General features: G+C 46.8%; 1 protein-coding gene across 3 annotated transcripts in view; it reads left to right on the forward strand.

The window, feature by feature from the left end:
- The first annotated feature begins 1390 nt into the window (after nucleotides 1–1390).
- LOC143785573 (uncharacterized) overlaps nucleotides 1391–17844 on the forward strand; it is a 173987-nt gene continuing 157533 nt past the window's right edge. For all 3 annotated transcript variants that reach the window (XM_077274550.1, XM_077274555.1, XM_077274549.1), the window contains exons 1-2: nucleotides 1391–1483; nucleotides 10771–10881. In XM_077274550.1, the coding sequence (XP_077130665.1) occupies nucleotides 10818–10881 (64 nt within the window). In that variant the 5' untranslated portion in view covers nucleotides 1391–1483; nucleotides 10771–10817. The remainder of the gene's footprint in view (nucleotides 1484–10770; nucleotides 10882–17844) is intronic.

Below are 17844 nucleotides of genomic sequence, written 5' to 3' on the forward strand. Positions count from 1 at the left end.
ATCATCACTAATATATACCTGACAGGGGCCCATACATTCTGATATCCTCACTAATATATACCTGACAGGGGCCCATACATTCTGATATTATCACTAATATATACCTGACAGGGGCCCATACATTCTGAGATCATCACTAATATGCACCTGACAGGGGCCCATACATTCTGATATCACCACTAATATATACCTGACAGGGGCTCATACATTCTGATATCATCAGTAATATATACCTGACAGGAGCCCATACATTCTGATATCACTAATATATACCTGACAGGAGCCCATACATTCTGATATCATCAGTAATATATACCTGACAGGAGCCCATACATTCTGATATCACTAATATATACCTGACAGGAGCCCATACATTCTGATATCATCACTAATATATACCTGACAGGAGCCCATACATTCTGATATCATCACTAATATATACCTGACAGGAGCCCATACATTCTGAGATCATCACTAATATATACCTGACAGGGGCCCATACATTCTGATATCATCACTAATATATACCTGACAGGAGCCCATACATTCTGATACCATCACTAATATATACCTGACAGGGGCCCATACATTCTGATATCATCACTAATATATACCTGACAGGAGCCCATACATTCTGAGATCATCACTAATATATACCTGACAGGGGCCCGTACATTCTGATATCACTAATATATACCCGACAGGAGCCCATACATTCTGATATCATCACTAATATATACCTGACAGGGGCCCATACATTCTGATACCATCACTAATATATACCTGACAGGAGCCCATACATTCTGATATCATCACTAATATATACCTGACAGGGGCCCATACATTCTGACATCATCACTAATATATACCTGACAGGAGCCCATACATTCTGTATCATCACTAATATATACCTGACAGGGGCCCATACATTCTGACATCATCACTAATATATACCTGACAGGAGCCCATACATTCTGTATCATCACTAATATATACCTGACAGGAGCCCATACATTCTGTATCATCACTAATATATACCTGACAGGAGCCTATACATTCTGTATCATCACTAATATATACCTGACAGGAGCCCATACATTGTGATTTTTTGGCTATTATAAAATGTTAGTAATGAATATAACTCTAATCACTTTATTAGTGAACCTTACACATTCTCATGTCCTCACTAATAAACATCTGCCAGGGTTCCCATACATTGTACAGACATACATCTATATCTGACAGGAGCCCGCACAGTCTCATCAGTGTCAGCAGTGAAGCAGCTGCAGTGTGAGGGCTGCAGTGTAGTCAGGAGCTGCAGGAGCCCGGACATTCCGGCCACAACCCTTCCTGCTAGCCGGGCCTCACTGACTGGACTACTGAAAGAGGCCCCGCCCCTTCCGGTGACATCATTCCCACTAAACATCAACCACGTTAGAACTTAGAAGAGGTAAGGAGAGAAGGAAGACGAGAGAGATCGGAGGTAAGAGAGAGACAGTAGGAAAAGAGAGACAGGAGGGAAGAGAGAGAGAAGGGGAAGAGAGAGGCTGGAAGGAAAAGAGACAGGAGGGAAGAGAGAGACAGAAGGTAAGAGAGAGACAGGATGGAAGAGAGGAGGAAAGAGAGACAGAAGGAAAAGAGATAGGCGGGAAGAGAGACAGGGAAGAGCGAAACTGGAGGGAAGAGAGAGACGGGGAAGAGAGAGACAGGAGGGAAGAGAGAGACAAGAGGGAAGAGAGAGACGAGGGAAGAGAGAGAGACGAGGGAAGAGAGAGAGACAGGGAAGAGAGTGCCGAGGAAAGAGAGAGACAGGGAAGAGAGTGCCAAGTAAAATGAGAGACAGAAGGGAAGAGAGACCGGAGGGAAGAGAGAGACGGGAGGAAAGAGAGAGACGGGAGGAAAGAGAGAGACAGGAGGTAAGAGAGACGGGAGGTAAGAGAGAGACAAGAGGGAAGAGAGACTGGGGAAGAGAGTGACAGGAGGGAAGAGAGAGACAAGAGGGAAGAGAGACAGGAGGAGAGAGAGACGGGAGGTAAGAGAGAGACAAGAGGGAAGAGAGACTGGGGAAGAGAGAGACTGGAGGGAAGAGAGAGACAAGAGGGAAGAGAGACTGGGGAAGAGAGTGACAGGAGGGAAAAGAGAGACAAGAGGGAAGAGAGACAGAAGGGAGACAAGAGGGAAGAGAGAGACAAGGAAAGAGAGATAGGAGGGAGGGAAGAGAGCGCCGAGGAAAGAGAGACAGAAGGGAAGAGAGACCAGAGGTAAGAGAGATACGGGAAGTAAGAGAGAGACAAGAGGGAAGAGAGAGACCAGGAAAGAGATAGGAGGGAAGAGAGACCGGAGGGAAGAGAGACAGGAGGTAAGAGAGAGATTGGAGGTAAGAGAGAGACAAGAGGTTAGAGAGACAGGAGGAGAGAGAGACAGGAGGAAAGAGAGACAGGAGGGAAGAGAGAGACGAGGAAAGAGAGAGACAGGAGGGAAGAGAGAGATAGGAGGAAAGAGAGAGACGAGAGAGAGAGACAGGAGGGAAGAGACACAAGTAAAGAGAGACAGGAGGTAAGGCTACTTTCACATTAGCGTTGCGTCAGGCGCCCCTATATTTAACATGGGGGGCGCATGGACATGCGTTGCACTTGCGTTTTGTGACACATGCGTCACTGTGGTTCATGCGTCAGGGCGCAGAGGACGCTGCATGATGCAGTTTTTTCTGCGCCAAAAACCATGCAAAAGTGGACGCATGCGTCACAAAACACTGCGTTGTGCATGCGTTTACATTTGCGTTGTGCGTTGCGTCGCCGATGCTGCACTGCACAACGCTAATGTGAACGTAGCCTTAGAGAGACGGGAGGGAGGAGACGGGGAGAGAGAGAGACGGGAGGTAAGAGAGAGGAGGTAAGACAGATGGGAGGAAAGAGAGACAGGAGGGAAGAGAGAGACAGGAGGGGAGAGAGAGAGACAGGAGGTGTGAGAGACAGGAGGTGCGAGAGACGGGATTTTTTATCTGATTGTTCTCGTGCATTTTTCTCGCAATTGAGTCTGAGCCGTTATTTGAACAGTTTCATATTTGGGGCTGAAGTTGGTTTCTTATTCTGCCTTTTTTCTATTTTTTATTGATTTAATGACAAAAAATACAATGATAAAATACAAATTAAAATGGTTAAATTACTTTGGGCCAGTGATCTCACAATGCAGACACACAGATAGTGATGCCCCTCATCTAATTCAGGTAACTCCAGCCTGGCCCAAATGGGTTCTGGGCATCAGATCTGGCATCCAAGTGGGCAAATTAGTCAATTTTAACTATTTGAGTAAGTAACTGGTGTTTTAAGGGGTTAAATGACTTTGGGCCACTAATCTCACACCACTATTACATAGATAATCATGCCCCGCATCAAACTCAGGTCATTGCAGCCTGGCCGAAACAGGTTCTGGGCATCAGATCTGGCATCAAAATTTCATGTTTGCCCACTTTGATGCAGGGTATCACTATCTATGTAATGATGGTGTGAGATCAGCGGTCCAAAGTCATTTAACCCTTTAAAGGGACTCTGTCACCCCCTCCAGCCGTTATAAACTAAAAGAGTCACCTTGTGCAGCGGTAATGCTGCATTCTAACAAGGTGGCTCTTTTAGTTTGTGGTGCAGTTATAGTCAAAATAAAGCGTTTTATAATTTCGCCAAAATACCTCTCTTTAGCCCTGGAGGCAGATCTTAACCCCTCTGCTGCAACCGCCACACTGCCGTCACTCACATCTTCGGCACCGGGCACCGCCCCCTCCGCGCTGTTTTCCACTCAAATCTGGCGCCTGCGCTGTTTAGTGCTGTCTGGTGCAGGCGCAGTGAGCTCTGGCCGTCTGACCTCACATGCAGTCTTGCAGACTGCGCCTGTGCGGCCACTCAGCTTGTGAATCCCAGCCCCGCACTGTGCATAATGCATAACAATCTGCATTTCACACTCCCTGTTTTTTTGTGGCAAAATTAGGGGTCTCGGCTTATACTCGGGTCGGCTTATAATCGAGTATATACAGTACATTAAATGAGGTATTGGTTGATATTTTGGGCAAAATAGATAAGCTCCCAACCCAATGCAGGCCTGCTCACACATCATCACTTAGTATGAATCATTGAAATGATCATAAATGTTCATTTATTTCAGTCCTGCACGTTTTTCCCTGGGTCATATTTAACACTTTGGGGTGATTCACATGATATTATATGAGACCCATGTACTTTTTTATAATGGTTATATCTTATGTCATTGAATAAAAACAATTGTTAAATTTAAATAATACGGTTGGTATACTTTATTGACTCATTTTCCTCCTGATAATTAGAAAAAGCGTACTATCCTTAAAACGATATTTTATTATTAAATTGTCTAAAATCCCAATAAATAAGACTCAAATGTATGCAATCAACATCAGCCAACTGGGTTGGGTAAGCTAGAAAAATAGGGAGAAAATAGCAGATATGCCTGACACAGTCCCTGTAGGTGGCCCTAAAGTGTCTTAAACCTACCTACCAGCGGAGGTTGGCACCCTAGATTTCGATATGGCGCCCCCGCTCACCGTCGACTGTCCCTTCTTACCCTGGTAGGGTCCTACTTGCTACCCACACCCAGGTACCCACAGACATACACACACAAATTGACCAATAGGTGACCTATTGGTCAATTTGTGTGTGTATGTCTGTGGGTACCTGGGTGTGGGTAGCAAGTAGGACCCTACCAGGGTAAGAAGGGACAGTCGACGGTGAGCGGGGGCGCCATATCGAAATCTAGGGTGCCAACCTCCGCTGGTAGGTAGGTTTAAGACACTTTAGGGCCACCTACAGGGACTGTGTCAGGCATATCTGCTATTTTCTCCCTATTTTTCTAGCTTACCCAACCCAGTTGGCTGATGTTGATTGCATACATTTGAGTCTTATTTATTGGGATTTTAGACAATTTAATAATAAAATATCGTTTTAAGGATAGTACGCTTTTTCTGGTTTTTCAATTTAATATATCCTTTCAATATTCTAGTCGGTTTCCTCCTGATAATTAACCAATGCAGGCCTGGCTGCATCCTGCGAAAAATAATTTCTATGTTGCTGTTTTTGAAAATAGTGTTAGGACACGCAAGTATGAGGACACTTGATGCTGGGTTGTGAGGTTATCTATTTTTGTACCGCCCGACGGTAGGATTGGAGCTCTACCAGCTGTTCCACTACTTTGTCCCAGATTTTGTCAAACCTATAAAGTAATTCCTGGTTGACTGCTATGCGCAGGAATACCGCCTTCACACCCGGTTGCTGTGCCACCCCATTTCCCTCTATCAATCTTTCCCGTGCCTTGGTCGGAGTGGGATCCTGGAGCTGGGCTGTCACAAAAGTCCCCCAGGGCACTTCCATCTCCGGAACTGTCTGAGTCTCCTCGAGCTCTCCTGCCATCCCCTCTAGGGGAAACCTGTCAGGTTCTCATTTTTTCCCTATGGGGGTGACCGCTACGGCAGGAATCCCTGTCTCAAAATCTTCGGGCTCTGCACCCGGAAAAATATTTGTCCTGGGAGGTTTAATTTAATTCTTCCACAGGGACCAGAACAGGGGCAAGTCCCTTCCAAGAACAGCCCAGTAAAGAAGGGTCTTCAGCACTCCCACCTCATTTTTAACCTCTTCGCACGGAGTAAAAAATGTAACGTCCACTGTTGGATACTTGTGAAGTTCACCATGAATGCATACAACCCCAACTTTTTTCCCAGTGGGTTGTGACCTAGAGATTAATGACCCATGCACAAGTGTCACTAGGCTCCCTGAGTCCAGGAGAGCCTCGACCTCATGTCTGTTAAACGCGCACCTGGCATAGATGGGGTTCACCCACTGGGACGAAAAGGATCGGCGGTGAAGACGGCCTGGGCGTACATCGATACATGGTGAGTAAACCTGCAATCCATGGTTTCAGCTGTCAGGGGGCAGTTGGTAGCCACATTTCCTGACCCTTGGCACCGCCAACACTTAATAGCTGCAGCACAGCTAGTCCAAGAAACCAGTTTATGGGAAACGGGTCTCTGGTCACTCTCTCTCTGGAGTGCCCCTTCAGTACGGGCTCGGTCCTGACTGTCCCCAACAGAGGGTTGTGTCCTTTCTCCAGGGTCCTGGGCTGGCGGTGCCCCGCGTGATAAGCGTAGTGGAGTAGAGCCCCGTATGAAGTCCTAAGTAGCCTTATAACACTTGATCAGGCTAACCACCTGGTCTAGGGTGCCTGAATCCCCTAGGCCCACCCAGTGCTAAATAGCAACTGGCAGAGTTCGCGCCAGCCGGTCGACCACCACCCTCTCTACCATCTGGGAAGGAGTCAAGGTCTCAGGCTGGAGCTATTTTTTTACTAGCTGCAGCAAGTCATATGCCTGAGACCTGACAGGTCGGGCCTCCACGAAGGACCACTGAAACACCCATTGTGCCCGTACATAAGGGTTAAGCCCCAGTCCGGCAAAGATCTCGCTTTCTAATTTCCCATAGTTCTTGACATCCTCCCTGCTGAGGTCAAAGAAGGCCTTCTGGTCATCTACCATCATGAACAGGGCCACCACTTTAGCCCACTGGGAAATCGGCAGGTTTTCCCACTGAGCTCTGGCTCAATCACGGTGAGGAAAGCTGCCATGTCGTCCTCAAGACACATCTTCCTCAGCGCTGACCGGACCTTGTCCCAGGCCTCAGAACGGATCGGGGTCGGTCGTGAGTGCGTCTCTCACAGGGCCACAATTTGCTGCATTAGCAGGTTGTTCGTCTTCTGCTGGTACAACTCCATTTGTTGCTGCTGACTGAGAACCAACTGCTTCAACAGCTCCTCCATTTTATCGGCCGGCCTCGGCTGCAGTGTGGCGGGCTTAATTACCGACATATAACTTGCTTTGGGTATGCCTCAGTTTATACTACCATCATTCTCCTCCATATGTAGTGCAGCAGGGTTTACACAGTGTGATAGATAGTCAGGGACCACAGAAAGTTCAGCATAAAGTGTATGTATTCCAGAAGCTCACATAAACAGGAAAACTATATCCTCTGGTTCACAGCCAGGTCCACATAAACAGTCCGAGTTCCAAACCGTTGCCATCGTCAATGACACTGCCGTGTCAGCCGCTTTGAAGTCCCTGGCTCTGTGTTAGCTTCACACAGGCCTGGGTTGCACAGAGTCTCCTGATTTGCAGCTTGCAAAAACCAAAGTGACACACCCAAGAAAAATCTGAGAGTTTAAATGGGAATCATGGACTTAGAGCCACTCCCAAAATTCGGAGTGGAGGGAGCGATTTGTCCCACTACCAAACCTACAAATCCTTCCAAAAATAAAAACCCATGTTAGGTTTTCCTAAAATCTGACTTGGTCAACTACTTTGACCAAATCCACACATTTACTTTGCCTTGTAATTCACAGACGTTTTGCTGTAAACACAATGTGCTCCAGCAGGTTTAATATGTCTATATGCATCCTGGTGGACGCATAATGGCCCTCGTGTATGATCCCCCTCACTGCCTCACAAGAATAATACAGATATTGAGAATTATATCCAGCATATAGGACAGGAGTAGTGCTACTGCGCAGTCTATATATACACAGTAATACAGACACTGAGAATTATGCCCGATATACAGGACAGGGGAAGTAGTACTGGGCAGTGTATAGGTACAGAATAATACAGATATTGAGGAAAGGACAGGAAAAGTGGTACTGTGCAATGTGCATATACAGATACTTTACACTCAACATACAGGAAATCTAATGTATTTTTCGGACTATAAGACGCACCTTTTTCCCAAAAAATTTTTGGGGAAAATGTAGGTGCGTCTTAAGGTTGGAATATACTTACAAATCCAATGGCGGCAGCAGGAGTCGGGCAATTCTGCAGCGGTCTCGGTCCGATGCTGCCGGGTGATGATCAGACTCCCTTCCCAGGCTGGTGCAGCAGGTTCAGCTGTGGTGCGGGGGGTTGTGAATGCCCGGAGGCCCCGCACATCCATTGCTGCAATGCAGTGGCCTCCCGGAAAATGGCTACCGGGGGCGTCGCATGCTCAAATTGAGATCTAAGCAACGAGATCTCGCCTTCCGAGATCTGGTTGCCGAGATCTCAATCTTCTGCGATGCGATGGCGTTTGGGAATATGGCCGCCGGGGGCGGCGCATGCTTAGATTGAGAAAAAAGGCCATATTCAGACAGTAACAGCCCAGTGTGCACCACTGTGGCATTCTGAATACATACACGCTCACGCAGTATCAGGATATATAAGATCTAAAGGACTGGCAGCCTCAAAACGAGGCTGTTGGCCCACTTTGTTTTTTAGTGCTGCAGCCTACCAGGCATGTGCCCCGGCTTGGCAGATTGCTAATCCATGCATGATCATATCCCAGAGGTAGGGGGATAACATCAACATAAAAAGCCTTAACATGCAATTACCCTAAACTTGGCCTAGTGGTTACATAAAAGGATGGATGATGAGCAACGAAGGTCCCAGTTTTAAAAATGTGTGTAAAACTTTGGTCCTTTCCTGGTGTCAATCGAATTGAGCACTTTCGATTTCTGCCTCCCCCGGGGCACTGGATGCTATACATAAAACGTGAACGTTAGGTTTCTGCTTTGTTTCCTTTTATTTTATGAAACTTGTTTACACCTTTTTAGTGAATGTCATTTGTTATCTACTTTTGGTATTAAGCATTGGGACTGTTCTCATTATATTAGACTCCATGTAATAAGTTCTGTCTTCTGTTCTGAAACAAATCCATGTGCTAATACTTGCTATGTGAAGAGGTGATGAGGTCACTGAAGCCTTCCTGAAGAGTGCTAGCTCTGTAGCAAAACCTTATTAGTGTTTTTTTTGTGTGGGTAATCGTGAGCTAGAGTTATACATCATGGAGTTGTAAAGATATTAGACAGAATAGGCGATCTTGTAGTGGCTACATCCAGTCACACTCGCACGTCACGCCATCTCCAACGAGGGTCATCGTGACTTTGGACCTGCCAATAAAAGAGGAACACTGGGAGATCAGTAGATGAACGTTGTGACGAATACTGGAGACACAATTCCATGTCAATCATCTGTATACTATTGGGCATGGAATTGTAAAAAAAATCCTTCAGCACATTCTGTGGTTACATGATTCTTGGCCAGCTTCAATCAACAAAGGATTCACACCCCCATTAGCAGCTGGTATGCAACCTACAGGAAGACCCCCTGTGGATCCAAGCCATGCGGCCTGAGTTCTTTGTTCAGACGCCTAGGATTTCATAAAGGAGTTATGGAAATGCTATACGTCCTAGCTGTATGTCGTATGTACTGTATTTCAGATATACCCAGACCAGAGCAAGCACCTGTCTGGGTCTGGAGTCATTCTAACATGCACAGGAAGGGAGCTATATAGAACAGCCACTAGCATCTAGGTAGCAAAATTGTGTTTAGTCTATGAGTAACAGAGGCATGGTCAGATCTGATGGCGCCAGAACCGCTGCCCTAGGACCACCCAAAAAGGAGTTATGATCTTTCATAGGTTTAGGGAGATTTATCTCCAAACCTCCAGGGGAGGAGATTTAGGTTAAGCCCAGAGGGCAGGAGGGGAGTGACCCATAGGGTTTAATGCTTGTGTGCAGCATTTCCTATAGCTTTTTCTCTGGGAAGCTGTGAGGACAAGTCACACACAGAACAAACCACAAGCCTGCGGAAGCCCCTCACCCGCAAGCCAGGCCTTTCATCTAACTGGTAACTGACTATATGTTCTGTTTATACCCTTTGTCCTACCACTATTGTATTTGCATACCTGACCTTATATATGTATAATATATTGTGTATATATAGTGTATTGTCTAGTGTGCCCTTAAGGTGATTAAATATATAATTTAACCTTGGGCTGCTCTTTTATCTCCATCCACGAATCCACACATCTGTTTCTCGGCCTAATCTCACGTGCTACCGAGGGCGGCTTTCTGGTCCGATATAACCCTGCTAACGGACCAGGCGTGTATCAAAGGAGGAACTGGTGGCCGTCCTCCCGGGCTGATCAGGTTCTGTTTCACTGGGGTTGTGAAAGGGGCCTCTCAGCTTGTCAGGGTTGTGGCCAAGTGTAGTGTCACGTCACTGACTGCGTGGGCCACCTTCTTACTCCCCGTACCTCCCTGGGCCCATGTGGACAGGAGGGGCTCTGTGTAAATCTGTGCCAAATTGACCTTACGTGTTCCTAGGGGATGCGGAATGTCACGTTGGTACAAGTGGGGAGAACTTACCACATAATCCTGCTGATGTAATATTGACATCAGACGGGGTGACGAGGTGTGGCTCCTTCACGTTCCCTCACATAAACGTGTTTTATTTCTATGGTTTTAGAATAGACCATACTGTGCTGTGTGTAATTATTAAAAAGGGACAGACAATTTCTCTAACATGACATTTATATCATAAGTGAATGACATAATATAGTGTGTACCCCAAAAATATAAAACTTCCAGACAAGTCAATCTTAATTTGATGAAAAAATTAGTAATGTTAGGGGACCCGAAATGTGAAGAGAAATTAATGAAGGAAATAATTTTGTCGTAATGTAGTGCACTTAGCGGACCCGGCTCCAGTGACCCCTGCTTCCATCACTAGGCGTTGCTGTACTGACGCTGAGGGCAGCACTGGTCATATTGGTGGTAGCGATCTCACAATCAAATGTCGGCTCAGATGCCACTCGAGTTTGTAGTAAAAGTGTCTATATTGAACATTCCACGTGAGTTTTCCTTCTGTCTGTGACTTTTACATTATTTTTACAGTTTTGAAATCCTGGGAAAATCTGCTGAGAAATCATCCTAAAGCCGTAATGGAGAAAGGAGAAAGCGATGTGCGGGGAGATGAGTGGCGGTGCAAAGAGGAAGTTCTTACAGGTAACCGTCCTGATGAGGAATCAACACAAAATAAATAAGAGAAGAGTCACATTCTCCTCATTCACCAGAATAGACAATTCTAGGCTAGATGTCTTATATTATGTGGGTTGTTTTTTTTTTGTCCGTAGTGTCCCCAATTAAACGAAAATTCAGATTATACATGGCGCTGTGTGTGATAACACCGGCTGTGAGTAGTAGTGTAGCATACCTATTACTCATCACATCTAATCTGACAGGTGCCCCGCCCCCTATCAAAGTGTATAAAATGGTCTAACCCCTCCCCTCCGCACTGTGTAACCCCTCCTCCGCAGTGTGTAACCCCTCCTCCGCAGTGTGTAACCCCTCCCCTCCGCAGTGTGTAACCCCTCCCCTCCGCAGTGTGTAACCCCTCCCGTTATATTATGTAGTGTTATTAGTGTATCTATTAACGTTGATAGGAGCATTATCAAATCATTAAATTGGTTTGATAATGTTGCTATCAATTAAATAGTTATTACTATTTTATGTCTGTACGGCGCAATGATTTTGATAGTGACACGATCAGAATAGCTTTGATAGTCAATTAATGTCAGACTTATTACCATGTTGTGTTACACAATGAATTTGATATTGTCATATTATATATGTCTCTATCAAATGTGATTGTTTGGCTACTATTACCGTATATACTCGAGTATAAGCCGAGATTTTCAGCCCATTTTTTTGGGCTGAAAGTCCCCCTCTCGGCTTATACTCGAGTCATACCCGGGGGTCGGCAGGTGAGGGGGGGCGGGGGCTGTGTATTTATACTTACCTGCTCCCGGCACGGTCCCTGGACGTCCCTGCTTCTTCCAGTGCTGCAGCTTCTTCCTGTACTGAGCCGTCACATGGTCCCGCTCATTACAGAAATGAATATCCGGCTCCACCTCCCATAGAGGTGGAGCCGCATATTCATTAATGTATGAGCGGTAACGGTGACCGCTCAATACAGGAAGAAGATGCAGCGCTGGGGAAGAAGCAGGGACACAGTGCCAGGAGCAGGTAAGTATACGGGGAGGGGGAGCGCAGCGCTGCGCAATATTTACCCCTCCTCGTTCCAGTGCGGCTCTGTTTTCATCGTCCTCTGGCAGTGACGCTGAGGTCAGAGGGCGCGGTGACGTAGTCAGTGCGTGCCCTCTGCTGAACGTCAGTGCCGAAGACGGAGCCGCACGAGGAGCAGGTAAAAGTGCCGGGGTCCTGAGCGACGAAGAGGTGAGTATGTGATTTTTTTTTTTATGGCAGCAAATGGGGCATGTGGCTGTGCGGAGCATCTGTATGGGGCCATAACACTTGTGCAGCAGTATAAGGGGCAAGTAGCTGTGCAGAGCATCTGTATGGGGCCATAACACTTGTGCAGCACTATATGGGGCAAGTGGCTGTGCGGAGCATCTGTATGGGGCCATAACACTTGTGCAGCACTATATGGGGCAAGTGGCTGTACGGAGCATCTGTATGGGGCTATAACACTTGTGCAGCACTATAAGGGGCATGTGGCTGTGAGGAGCATCTGTATGGGGCCATAACACTTGTGCAGCACTATAAGAGGCAAGTGGCTGTGCGGAGCATCTTATGGGGCCATAACACTTGTGCAGCACTATATGGGGCAAGTGGCTGTGCGGAGCATCTGTATGGGGCCATAACACTTGTGCAGCAGTATAAGGGGCAAGTAGCTGTGCGGAGCATCTTATGGGGCTATAACACTTGTGCAGCACTATATGGGGCAAGTGGCTGTGCGGAGCATCTGTATGGGGCCATAACACTTGTGCAGCACTATATGGGGCAAGTGGCTGTGCGGAGCATCTGTATGGGGCCATAACACTTGTGCAGCACTATATGGGGCAAGTGGCTGTACGGAGCATCTGTATGGGGCTATAACACTTGTGCAGCACTATATGTGGCAAGTGGCTGTGCGGAGCATCTGTGTGGGGCCATAACACTTGTGCAGCACTATATGTGGCAAGTGGCTGTGCGGAGCATCTGTGTGGGGCCATAACACTTGTGCAGCACTATATGGGGCAAGTGGCTGTGCGGAGCATCTGTATGGGGCCATAACACTTGTGCAGCACTATATGGGGCAGGTGGCTGTGCGGAGCATCTGTGTGGGGCCATAACACTTGTGCAGCACTATATGGGGCAAGTGGCTGTGCGGAGCATCTGTATGGGGCCATAACACTTGTGCAGCACTATATGGGGCAGGTGGCTGTGCGGAGCATCTGTGTGGGGCCATAACACTTGTGCAGCACTATATGGGGCAAGTGGCTGTGCGGAGCATCTGTATGGGGCCATAACACTTGTGCAGCACTATATGGGGCAAGTGGCTGTGCGGAGCATCTGTGTGGGGCCATAACACTTGTGCAGCACTATATGGGGCAAGTGGCTGTGCGGAGCATCTGTATGGGGCCATAACGCTTGTGCAGCACTATATGGGGCAAGTGGCTGTACGGAGCATCTGTATGGGGCCATAACACTTGTGCAGCACTATATGGGGCAAGTGGCTGTACGGAGCATCTGTATGGGGCCATAACGCTTGTGCAGCACTATATGGGGCAAGTGGCTGTACGGAGCATCTGTATGGGGCCATAACACTTGTGCAGCACTATATGGGGCAGGTGGCTGTGCGGAGCATCTGTATGGGGCCATAACACTTGTGCAGCACTATATAGGGCAAATATCTCTATGGAGCATCTTATGGGGCCCTTATTACCCTTTATGCAGGATTATATGGGGCATATTTTAATATGGAACATCTAATGTGGCCCATCAAACTGAAAGGAGCATTATATGGGGCTCCTGATTCAATATGGATATTCAAAGACCCTTAAACTACTGATGGCTCAATTAATTTTACTTTTATTGGTATCTATTTTTACTTTTGAAATTCACCGGTAGCTGCTGCATTTTTCACCCTAGGCTTATACTCGAGTCATTAAGTTTTCCCAGTTTTTTGTGGCAAAATTAGGGGGGTCGGCTTATACTCGGGTCGGCTTATACTCGAGTATATACGGTATATGATAGTGTAATGTTGAATATTATGTGATAGTATATTTCTCAATATTATGAAAAAATGACAGACATTGTATGAGTTTTAAAGATTTTATTCAAAATAATATTATGTATCAAACACAGCACATTTCTGCCGGATTACAGCATGATATGTAACAGCATACAGCGGTGTTGAATATAATATAATATAGTATCACTGGTATTTTACAAATTTAGAATGAAGTGTTGTCCACATAATTTTTCCGCACTCTCAGTCTGTGTTAGGAGGTGATAACCAAATAGATAACAGATACCAACAGATAAAATAACCAGAACCACAGAGGCGCCACATCCTGTCCAGATGGTGTCCAGTGATAGTATCTGATAGAGTGATGTAACATTGTCAGCTAAATCTCAATATTACATGATGGTGACAGCAGAAATTAACCAGTTCTCGCATAGAGCCAAGCATCGCTGCTTATAAAGTTACCTTGTCCTTAAAGTAGTGTATGCCGGACATAAGTTATTCTTCAGGAATGCAGACTAATTTTAATAGATACACTACATAATGTAACAGGGGAGGGGATACACGCTGTGGAGGGGTTAAGGCCCCGTCTCACATAGCGATCTCGCTATGTGTGACACGTACCAGCGATCAGGCCCCTGCTGTGAGATCGCTGGTCGTGTCGGAATGGCCTGGACCTTTTTTTGGTCGTTGAGGTCCCGCTGACATCGCTGAATCGGTGTGTGTGACACCGATCCAGCGATGTCTTCACTGGTAACCAGGGTAAACATCGGGTTACTAAGCGCAGGGCCGCGCTTAGTAACCCGATGTTTACCCTGGTTACCAGCATAAATGTAAAAAAAACCCAAACAGTACATACTCACCATCTGATGTCCGTCAGGTCCCTTGCCGTCTGCTTCCTGCTCTGACTGAGATCCGGCCGTACAGTGAGAGCACAGCACAGCAGTGACGTCACCGCTGCGCTCTGCTCTCACTGTACGGCGGCTCAGTCAGAGCAGGAAGCAGACGGCAAGGGACCTGACGGACACCGAAAGGCGAGTATGTACTGTTTTTTTTGGTAACCAGGGTAAACATCAGGTTACTAAGCGCGGCCCTGCGCTTAGTAACCCGATGTTTACCCTGGTTACCCGGGTGCTGCAGGGGGACTTCGGCATCGTTGAAGACAGTTTCAACGATGCCGAAGTCGTTCCCCTGACCGTTGGTCGCTGGAGAGAGCTGTCTGTGTGACAGCTCCCCAGCGACCACACAACGACTTACCAACGATCACGGCCAGGTCGTATCGCTGGTCGTGATCGTTGGTAAATCGCTATGTGAGACGGGGCCTTTACACACTGCGGAGGGAAGGGGATAGACAGTTTGATACACTTTGATAGGGGGCGGGGAACCTGTCAGATTAGATTTGACGAGTAAAAGGTAAGCTACACTAGTACTGTGCATCTGCAATATGGGTTTAAGAACAGATTGAGATGATAGAACATCAAACATACATAACAAACCTCATGGGAAAAGCTATCTCGTTTAGTGTTTTATATAATATCCATCATGGCTCTGGTTATTAACATGCACTGCTCAAGAAAATAAAGGGAACACTTAAACAACAGAATATAACTCCAAGTGAATCAAACTTCTGTGAAATCAAACTGTCCACTTAGGAAGCAACACTGATTGACAATCAATTTCACATGCTGTTGTGCAAATGGAATAGACAACAGATGGAAATTATTGGCAATTATCAAGACACACTCAATAAAGGAGTGGTTCTGCAGGTGGGGAGCACAGACCACATCTCAGTACCAATGCTTTCTGGCTGATGTTTTGGTCACTTTTGAATGTTGGTTGTGCTTTCCCACTCGTGGTAGCATGAGACGGACTCTACAACCCACACAAGTGGCTCAGGTAGTGCAGCTCATCCAGGATGGCACATCAATGCGAGCTGTGGCAAGAAGGTTTGCTGTGTCTGTCAGCGTAGTATCCAGAGGCTGGAAGCGCTACCAGGAGACGGGCCAGTACACCGGGAGACGGGGAGGGGGCCGTAGGAGGGCAATAACCCAGCAGCAGGACCGCTACCTCAGCCTTTGTGCAAGGAGGAACAGGAGGAGCACTGCCAGAGCCCTGCAAAATGACCTCCAGCACGCCACAAATGTGCATGTGTCTACACAAACGGTTAGAAACTGACTTCATGAGGATGGTCTGAATGCCCGACGTCCACATATGAGGGTTGTGCTTACAGCCCAAAACCATGCAGCATGCTTGGCATTTGCTACAGAACACCAGGATTGGCAAATTCGCCACTGGTGCCCTGTGCTCTTCACAGATTAAAGCAGGTTCACACTGAGCACATGTGACAGACGTGACAGTCTGGAGACGCTGTATAGAGCGATCTGCTGCTTGCAACATCCTTCAGCATGACCGGTTTGGCAGTGGGTCAGTAATGGTGTGGGGTGGCATTTCTTTGGAGAGCCGCACAGCCCTCCATGTGCTCGCCAGAGGTAGCCTGACTGCCATTGGGCACGGAGATGAGATCCTCAGACCCCTTGTGAGACCATATGCTGGTGCGGTTGGCCCTGGGTTCCTCCTTATGCAGGACAATGCCAGACCTCATGTGACTGGAGTGTGTCAGCAGTTCCTGCAAGATGAAGGCATTGAAGCTATGGACTGGTCCGCCCGTTCCCCAGACCTGAATCCGATTGAACACATCTGGGACATCATGTCTCGCACCATCCACCAACCTCACGTTGCACCACAGACTGTGCAGGAGTTGGCGGATGTTTTAGTCCAGGTCTGGGAGGAGATCCCTCAGGAGAACATCCGCCGCCTCATCAGGAGCATGCCCAGGCGTTGTAGGGAGATCATACAGGCACGTGGAGGCCTCACACACTACTGAGCATCATTTCCTTGTCTTGAGGCATTTCCACTGAAGTTGGATCAGCCTGTAACTTCATTTTCCACTTTGATTTTGAGCATCATTCCAACTCCAGACCTCTGTGGGATATTAATTGTGATTTACGTTGATCATTTTTAGGTTTTATTGTTCTCAACACTTTCCACTATGTAATGAATAAAGATTTACAACTGGAATATTTCATTCAGTGATATATAGGATGTGGGATTTTAGTGTTCCCTTTATTTTTTTGAGCAGTGTATATTCTAAGTAACCTATTTGATATGCTAAACCAGTCAGAGCTTTTTTTTTAAAAAAAACCTGTTTTAAAGTAATTGCATCATAGACACAACCAAGAGTACATTATACCAGAAAGTAGAATAATTCCTGGGGTTGTCTAATCATATATTTGCGCCAATGCTTTGACTTCCTAATTTGCGACCATACGGCTCCTCCCCCCTGCATGTAGTTGTCAGGGAGTGTGTGAGACGGACACCACCTAATAGCACTGACTCCGGAGCATTTCTCTAGACACGTGTCAGGAAATAGGAAAGTTCTGATTACTTCACTGACACATACAGATCTCTCAGCTGCAGTTTCCTCTGCCTCCCAACGCAAGGCTGGAATTCTATGCCACTCTTTCTCTTTCTGCCTGTGTGTGTAATCCTATACATTCCCCCCCTCAAGAATTTTTATGGCTTTGCGCTGCAAACAGGTCTCCCTACACTCCTCATTCCCCCCTCCCAACTGATACTGGCTAAAACTGGTATAGAAAGCATGAGCTTCTATTGTTCTTTTAAGGTTATATATATTGGCACCGATCAGGGCTAGAGATATAAGGATTATATATTCCGGATGTCCATCGAGGGATCTACAACTCCTTGAAATCGCTAGAAGCTAAACCCAACGAGTGCAAAGAGCGGGTTTCTCCGTAAGCGGGTCTGTCATGATCTCTGCAGGCAGAGATCATAGCAAGCCTATAGAGGGACAAGCTCTCGGAAGATGGAACTATACTGACCATGAACTAAGCCTGCCGCGCAACTAGAAATAGCCAGGT

The sequence above is a fragment of the Ranitomeya variabilis genome, chromosome 7 (assembly GCF_051348905.1).
Source record: "Ranitomeya variabilis isolate aRanVar5 chromosome 7, aRanVar5.hap1, whole genome shotgun sequence".
NCBI classification, from domain to species: Eukaryota; Metazoa; Chordata; class Amphibia; order Anura; family Dendrobatidae; genus Ranitomeya; species Ranitomeya variabilis.